Source organism: Sinocyclocheilus rhinocerous, unplaced genomic scaffold (genome assembly GCF_001515625.1).
Source record: "Sinocyclocheilus rhinocerous isolate Xijiao unplaced genomic scaffold, SAMN03320098_v1.1 scaffold1156, whole genome shotgun sequence".
Classification (NCBI taxonomy): domain Eukaryota; kingdom Metazoa; phylum Chordata; class Actinopteri; order Cypriniformes; family Cyprinidae; genus Sinocyclocheilus; species Sinocyclocheilus rhinocerous.
The window spans coordinates 1,351,567-1,360,717 of record NW_015630041.1 but is presented as its reverse complement, the minus strand read 5'-3'; the positions used below and the strand labels follow the sequence as shown (position 1 = coordinate 1,360,717).

General features: G+C 38.5%; 1 protein-coding gene across 3 annotated transcripts in view; it reads left to right on the top strand.

Annotated features, from left to right (window-relative positions):
- Positions 1-9,151, top strand: part of LOC107739881 (sodium/calcium exchanger 3-like) — a 40,676-nt gene that overhangs the window by 11,651 nt on the left and 19,874 nt on the right. For all 3 annotated transcript variants that reach the window (XM_016552117.1, XM_016552116.1, XM_016552118.1), the window contains exon 2: positions 1,491-3,347. In XM_016552117.1, coding sequence (XP_016407603.1) covers positions 1,576-3,347 — 1,772 coding nt within the window. In that variant the 5' untranslated portion in view covers positions 1,491-1,575. The remainder of the gene's footprint in view (positions 1-1,490; positions 3,348-9,151) is intronic.

The following is a 9,151-nucleotide window of genomic DNA, read 5'->3' as shown; positions in this document are numbered from 1 at the left end:
GCGGCCATGATTGTTTTCACTCCGAAGTGCTCTTCGGAGGGCGATATATCCCGTTTGGAACGCACCGTTACTTAAATTAAAGTACTTACTTTCTCTTACTTACTCGTTACTTACTCAAATTTAAGGTCATAAAAAGTCTTAAATTGTACAAGAAAGTCTTAATTATGATTTCAAGAGGTCTTAAATTTGGGTACAGACCAGAATTGCGATACAGCTTAATGTGACGATTAAACTTCAGAAGGCTATGATTTTATTAATCAGGAGCTCTGCACATTTCGCTGCTTTGTGTTCTGCTGTTACAGAGGGGACACAGTTCCGAAAGTTCCTCCTGCTGGCAGAGAATGAATGTGCATTTTCAATAAGGCTGATGTGCTATACCGGAGGCTGCAGTTTCAGGACCGCATTTCTAGGACCCTATAGTTTTTTTTTTTTTAATTATTTTATTTTATTTATTTATTTTTTGTATGAATGTATGTATTAGCGGCTCATACTATTTTATAGCTCTTGCTATTCAATTCTGTATATTATTATTTTTTAAGGAATTATGTAGTTGTTTAATTGTATACACTTATAACCAACTCCTAAGCCTAAACCCACTTAAAGTGCAGTAAACGGTAAAACAATTGCGGTACAAATTAGTGTGATTATTAGTACTTTAATAAATGTAAAATAATTTGAATACAAATACTAATTTACAACATCCAGTAGCACAATTAACTGTTTTGCACAGCTAAATAGGCTGTGGAGATTGGTGACACCCCCTCGAACACTCAAGTTCACTCTAGCGCTTACATTAAAAATAAGATGGAAAGATAAAAAATTTATAGTTTCCTTGGATCTAGTCTTCTTTGCATCTGTTTGTTTGATGTTTAAATCAGGTCTCCTCTGTTGGAATAGAATTGGCTAGATGGCGCTGTCCCAAAAAAATAGGGTCCTAGAAATGCGGTCCTAGAACAGCCTCCGGTATTGCAGGAACATTGGGTTGTTTTTGTTCAGACAAATGCGAAAATCGACCCATGTTTTTACCCTGCAAACACGCAGAGCTGTAAATGTGAACTGGTGGATCGATAAGAAGATAATTCATCTTCTTAAAAATCTAAACAGTAAAATGTGTTTGTATGTTATTTAATTAATATAATAATTTAATGATAATAATTGTTTAAATAAATGGTCTTAAAAAAGGTCTTAAAAAGTCTTAAATTTGAGCTTAAAAATCCTGCAGCAACCCTGCTTTTAGTTTTTTTTTGCTGTGTGAACCTTTAGTATTTCACCATATTATATCACACACATGCACTTCTTGCAAATCTAACAAAGTATTATGGCTTTATTTGCAGAATTCTCAAATGGGTTTGTTTACATTACTTTTGCACTGCTCATACTCCTGACCGCTGATGTCAGGTGTCTTTCCTCTGCTATTAGGAAGGTGTTTTGATTAGTTAAGTACTGATTTCTTGTTCTCTGATTCACTCCCTGCTTTTCTTCTCTCACAGGTGGCGTGTGGAACCAAAGACAGCCCAGTGCTGGATTCCCGAAGGACAGCTAGAGATCACAGACCCTTGAGGTGAAAGAGGGTGCATGGATCGCTCAAGGACAAAGACTTCTGCCTACCTCTGGTTGGGCTTGGTCTCCGTGGCAGCAACCTTCTTCTGCGCAGAGGCGGGTGTCACGCCAAGCCCGTCCCTCTCGAATAACATCACATGCATCAGGGAGACAGATCGATGCCAGCCTGGCATCATCTTACCCATTTGGTACCCCGAGGACCCTTCCATGGGTGACAAGATCGCCAGGGTCATTGTGTACTTTGTGGCAATGATCTACATGTTCCTGGGGGTATCGATTATTGCGGATCGCTTCATGGCCGCCATTGAAGTCATCACCTCCCAGGAAAAGGAAATAATCATCAAGCGTCCAAATGGTGAGACTACAACAACGACAATCCGAGTGTGGAACGAAACCGTGTCCAACCTCACACTCATGGCGTTGGGCTCTTCTACCCCTGAGATCCTTCTCTCTGTTATCGAGATTTGCGGGCACGAGTTCCACGCTGGCGAACTTGGCCCGTCCACCATCGTAGGCAGCGCCGCCTTCAACATGTTTGTGATCATCGGCCTGTGCGTGTCGGTGATCCCAGAAGGGGAGGTCAGGAAGGTAAAACACCTGCGTGTGTTTTTCGTGACAACGGCGTGGAGCATATTTGCCTACATCTGGCTCTACATGATCCTGGCTGTGTTCTCGCCCAACGTAGTCCAAGTATGGGAAGGGCTTCTCACCTTGGCGTTCTTCCCCATCTGTGTCATTCTAGCTTGGGTGGCTGACCGTCGCCTGCTCTTCTACAAGTTTATGCACAAGAAATATCGCACAGACAAGCACCGAGGCGTCATTATTGAGACGGAGGGTGACCGTTCAAAAGGTATCGAAATGGACGGAAAGATGATGAATTCTCATTTTGTCGATGGCGGAGCTGCTAGTAATTTGATGGGCCTGATTGAGGGCAAGGAGGTGGACGATTCTCGCAGAGATATGATCCGTATCCTGAAGGACCTGAAGCAGAAACACCCGGAGAAGGAGCTTGACCAGCTGGTGGAGATGGCCAACTATTATGCACTGTCACACCAACAGAAAAGCAGAGCGTTTTATCGTATCCAGGCCACGAGGATGATGACCGGCGCCGGGAACATCCTCAAGAAGCATGTGGCCGAGCAGGCCAAACGCAGCACTAGTGTTCAAGAAGTAAATGCAGAAGAACCTGAGGAGTTTGTGTCCCGCATTATGTTCGAACCTGCCATTTACCAGTGTCTGGAGAACTGTGGAGCCGTTCTGCTTACAATAGTGCGTAAAGGTGGCGACATCGCAAAGACAATCTATGTGGATTATAAAACGGAAGATGGCTCGGCGAACGCTGGTGCGGACTATGAGTTCACCGAGGGCATGGTGGTGTTCAAACCTGGTGAGGTCGTCAAGGAGATCACTGTTGGCATCATCGATGACGACATCTTTGAAGAGGACGAGCATTTCTTTGTGCGGCTCAGTAACGTCCGTGTTCTGGAGACTGAGGATGAGGTGTTGTCGCCCAGTAGCCTGCCGTACCCAAAGGCCTTGATAGTATTCCCTGCTGTTGCCACGGTTACCATCCTCGACGATGACCATGCAGGCATCTTCACTTTTGAAAGCGAGTCCATGCACGTGAGTGAGAGTGTGGGCATCATGGAAGTGAAAGTGCTGCGGACGTCAGGAGCGAGAGGGACGGTCATCATTCCGTTCCGCACAGTGGAGGGACTCGCTAAGGGCGGTGGAGAGGACTTCGAGGACGCGTATGGAGAGCTAGAGTTCAAAAACGACGAGACCTGGTAAATATGCTTTATTTAATTCACATTTATTCCCTTTTTACAAGTCCAGAGGGTAAAGAAGGTGAGATTTATGAAGCTTAAAATATACAGTGGCCCCAAAAAGTATTTGGAAGTTTTTGGATACATTTTGAAATGTCATTGCATTAGATGTCATTGCAAATGTCAAACCAAGTGTCACCTGCAAACAGATGATGCTAAAGCTAACTAACTTCACCTTTCTGAGCCAATTTGCCATTACTTTAGCACCGGCTGGTGTCAAGGTAATGTATGTATGAAGTCACACAGGTGTCCTTGCAGAGAAACCACAGGTGTAGTTAATCACATGGACAAGTTTTCCCAACATTTGACAACCAGAATTCTAAGTACTAAGTAACTTCTAAATCCAAATACATTTTAGTCTTAATTTCAAACAATACATCTATTGTTTTATTAATGAATACCTTTTAAAAAGACTTTTTTGGTGAAATGCTTTGCATAATAAGTATATTTACACTATACTTCTTATTTTTGGATTTCTAAGTGCAATTTGAGTGTCCAAATAGTTTTTGGGGCCACTGTAAGGATGCATGCACGTAGTTGAGGAGTTGGGGTTTTAAGATTCGTGGATGTTTAGTTTGTCAGATTTGCACATGTATTTGGTCATGTGATGCTGTGTTATAATGGCTGTAATAGAAGGGCACATGTGCCGGAAGTTGCAAAGACTTATTTCCTGCTGTTTCTATTCTGTCTTTTTTCTAAATCATTTGTGGCTTCCAGTATGAGTGGTATGCAATTTTATCACTTTTACATACATACGTTTTTTGTATTTAAGCGCACACAGTCACTCCATAGAAGTGTAGGGAGGGGGTCTGAGATTTCTCTCAGGAATGTTGGTATTTAATTAAATTCAGTTAATTCATGTGAGATTTGAAAAGAGATCCAGTAATTCAGTAACACACAGACTGCTGGTCCAGATATGCTGCTGGGTATTAATAGTACAGTAAGAATAATCACAGCATATTCCACATGACACTCCAACCCACCCACGGTCTATATGTAAGAGTATGTGAGTAGCTGACACATAATGTTTCCATGGACTGTTTGTTTAATTAACATCAAGATTTTTGGTTAGACTTTATATTAATATTTAAGGTATGTATTTCTTAGTTTTTGTGTGGTCATGAAGTGTTTCAGCAATTTTAATCCCGTTTTTTCCCTTCTTAAGTGGTCCTGTGGTGAGACCAATGAATTTTTAAACTCCAGATATTGCAAGTAGTCTCTGAATTAAAATGAGATATAAAAAATGCAAGCATCATAATGAATAAAATAGTTTTAAATGGAGTATAGTGTCACATTGCAGAACTTGTCAGTTTTTCAGAAGTATTTTGTGTCAACCCTTGTGCTGTATGCATTAACTTAGTTTAAATAGTTTTAAAAGTATTACAGTGTTTTAAAACTTAAAGATTTAAAAAAGTTATTTTTTTCTATTTTTTTATTCATTATTATGCATGCAGTATGTTTCATTCATTTATTTATGTGATGAAGGTATCATGACAACCCTAGTACACGAATAGCAGGCACCATTCCTCAGTTACGGTCGAGCCGATGGACTGCTTGCAGAGAGAAAGTTGAGTAAAGGCATAACCAAGCACCTGCCGTTGCCACAAGCAGGGTTTAAATCACTGGCACCCTAACCAGTACGCTAACCAACTAGATTATATGGAGTTATCCAGCCTTCTGTTCTGCTTTAAGAAAGGTCAGCTGTCAGCACATGGTAGATATACACAATTTCTCTCTCTCTCTCTCTCCCCTTCATAGTAGGTTTCTGGAGTTTTATGTCACTGTGACCCCTCTTCACTGACCTTTAACCCTTTGATAGAGAGATAGAGACAGTAGATGAGAGACCAGGAAAGAAAGATATTTAGAGAAAAATATATTCATCAGATGATGCTTGTAACCTACTAAAGCTGACAGAGCAAAGGAAAGAGCTCCACCTCTCCGTCTCTTTATATCTCTCTCTCTCTCCATTTTTTCCTGTGTACACTGTCATTGTGTTAAACACAGTGTTTAAGTGTGAGTTTGAGAAAGCGTGTGCATAGTGTTTATGTGTGTGTGTGTGTGTGTGTGTGTGTGTGTTGGGGATCTCCTTCTCAGCTAGTGCTTGTTATATTCCCATGATGCTGCAGCACGATGCACCAGAATGCACCAGGAACCAATTCTCTCTCTCTTTTTTTCTCCCAAGTATTTTCATTTCATATCACCAGAAATTGTGTCTTTCTGGCCCAGTTTTATCAGCTCTAATTTATTATATTACCTTTGTTGTTTGGTAGTAATTCTTTTTGCTTTATTTGAGTTTATTAAAAATTAGCTGTGATTTGAGTTGTTGTAGTTTATGACTTTCTGTAATTTGAGCCCACATAGTTTAAGTCGATGAAAGGCAAGTTACTTTATGACTAAGTTTAGACACTGTAGTTTATGAGTAGCTGTGGTTATAGTCTGGTTGAATTACTAGTTGTAATTTAGTTTGCTTTAAATATAGTCACTGGGAGTTAAGTATTATATTGTACATACGTATATTTAAATTCAGGTGCAGTTTTGATTGATATTCATCATTCAGATTTTTTAATGTTTAGCAAAGACACATTAAACTGATGAAAAGTGACCGTAAAGACATTTATAATGTTACAAACGTTTTCTGTTTAAAATGCTGTTCAACGTTTTATTCATCAAAACATTCTATCACAATTTCCACAAAAAATATTAATCAGCCCAACTGTTTTCAACATTGATAATAATAAGAAATGTTTTTGAGCACTAAATCAGCATGTTTTAATGATTTCTGAAAATAATGGGATTTTTTTTTTTTATAAATGCTTAGTCACACACTGGAGTTATTTGCTGTGACTACAGTCACTGGAGTTTGTGTTTTAGTAGCTTCAATTATTGTGCCTGTAGTTCAGTCAGCGTTTGGTAGAACGATGAAAGGAAAGCAACAGTAGAAAGAGGATGTGTATCATTAGCCTCCTCATATTCTTCATCACCCTGTTTTTCTGTCTCTTGCCTCTCTTTGGACATTTAAACCTTTTTTTGTAAATCTGTTGTTATAGCAGAGCTCCACTGTGTAATGAATCATTTAGAAAAGTAAACATTGCTCATTTATTATAATGAATTAATAGGTGCTTCTAGCGAATATATTTCGATTTCTTCAAGTGTAGCTGAGCTATTATGAAGTGTAATAAGCTGCTGGCATAAGGTCTTTGTAGGCATGTGGCTCATCGGTAATTGCGTAAAGTTAGAAAGATGTCCAGAATAGTGGTCGACCGATATATAGCCAAGGCCGATATATCGGCCAATATTTGGCATTTTTCAAATATCGGCATTGGCGGGACTTTTATTTTTTGACGGCGCGTCTGACATTTATTTGACGGCGCTGAGAACGGCTGCGGCAGCGCCTGAACACACAGTGCTCACATTCCCCCTCTTGTTCGCTGTCGTCGTTAACGGTTCTGTCCACGAACAAGAAGTCTGTCTAATAATCAGATAGAACTGTTAAACAAAGGAATTAAAATGTATACAAAAAAGTATTATAACGATTGCTTTTATATTGTTAGTAATTGAAAGTCAAACATTATAATACTTTCTTGTTTACTAAGCATGTTTATTTTACACATTTATTTTTTTAATCCATTTTCAAATGATTTCAAATTTCTTAAATATTAAATAAAATACATAAAATTATATCGGCTTTATATCGGCAATCGGCCACCCTGCTTTCCAAGATATCGGCATCGGCTGTCAAAAAACCAATGTCGGTCGACCACTAGTCCAGAACTACATTGTGCTTAATATAATGATTTTTAGTTCTTCCTGTATGCACTGTATGGAAGCCTGTTTCTGCCACGGAATAAAAAATAAGAAAGGAATTGCGATTTTTTTTTTTTATCTCACAATTCTGAGCTTTTCTCACAATTCTGTGTTTATATATCACAATTCAGACCTTGTAATTAGGGATGCACCGATACCACTTTTTCCAGTACTCGCCACATCCTTAATCTCTAATAACTCCATTCTGCTGTCTGTTGTTCTGTTGTCGGTGTTTCATTGTCTGAATATGGCACTTATCACATGCTGTGTGGTATCGGCGCTTGATATCGGGGCATTTTAACGAGTACGAGCTCAGTATCGGTATCGGTGCATCCCTACTTGTAATATAAAAATTCTGAGAAGAAAAGTCAGAATTGTGAGATATAAGCTCACAGTTGTGAGGAAAAAGTCAGAATTGTGAGATAAAAAGTCGCAACTGCCTTTTTCAATTTTTTATTCCGTGGCGGAAACAAAAAATTAAGAATTGCGAAATGTAAACTAAGAATTCTGAGAAAAAAAAATCTGAAATGTGAGATGTAAAACAGTCAGAATTCTGAGTTTATATCTTGCAATTATGACTTTTTCATTGAATTATGACTAATTCAATGTGGTATGTGTAATGGCATTATTTTAAAACTGTCTATCTTCTATCTTCTACATTTACTGCTACTTTTATTTATAACCTCCAAGCCGTCTGACACAGTTGAGAGAAATACATGCAAGGATCTAGGATTTTACAGAGGAACTGTGCTTGTGTCTGTGTGAATTTGAGTTCACTTCACTCTTGTTATACTACATTCACTCCAGACATCAGCTTGAACATCTTAGTGACTCCTGTGATTGGAAAAATCCCTGGAGACATGGAGTGAGAGAGCAGACAAGGAGAGCTGCTTGAGTAATGGATTGAACAGCAAAGAGGATGAATATATGATGTAAATCATAAATAATTTTGGATTTCAAGAAATTGGTTCATCCAAAAGTGAAAGTTATGTCATTATTTACCCACTCAAATCCATGTGACGCTCCTGGTTTGTGTGAGGAACAGACAGAAATGTATCACTATTTTTATTAGTATTAGCAATACTGACCTTTGATTATACTTGGTTAGAAGAAGATAAGTGATACTGTCCATGCCTAATGTTGAATTATGTATTATGTACTATTCTAGCCGGAGCTGCATTGTGTATGTGTGTGACTTTCCTTGGGGCTCCAGTTTAATATGTAGGAGTGTAAATTCAGTTTGTTCCTTGAAAACTTTGCTCATCTCTCTCTCTCTCTTGAGCCCTATCGGACAGGACTAGTTTTCCCCGAGGAGCTCAGGTAAATTTGTGTTTCGCAGACGTACTTTGTGATTTTAATCCTGTCAAAACGCATCTGTGTTTTTCTCACACAACCTTGGTAACGAGTTATTTACTTGCTGTTTTTTAACTCGGGGATCCTCTGAGAAATGTAATTCCATCACAGGAATGCCACTGATTGAGGATTATATGTTTCTTTCACTACACGTCTTGTTTATTTTGACACTAACTGTTACTGTAAAGCTACATTTCTCAATTACTATGAATTTAGACCTTTTTTTAAATACTGTTTCAGCCATTCTGTTTAAAAAAGTTCACATTTAATCAAGTGTCACTTGCCCTTTCTTTGTAATTATTAGTAAAATTTACTAGCAATTTTTGATTGAACATTGTTTCTACACTAGATTTTGTAAATTTCAAACGGTGGTTAAGTACTTATCTAACTAAAAAAGTACATTAAATCATGGAGAGTCTGAGCACAGACTCCTCAGAAGAGAAACTCATTTATCCTCAAAGTAATTTGTTTCTTCTCTATAGCAATTTCCTATTTGAATATATTTTAAAATGTTTTAAAAAGTTATTTCTGTGATGGCAAAGCTGAATTTTCAGCCAACTTTACTTCAGTCTTCAGTGTCACATGATCCTTCAGAAATCATTCTAATT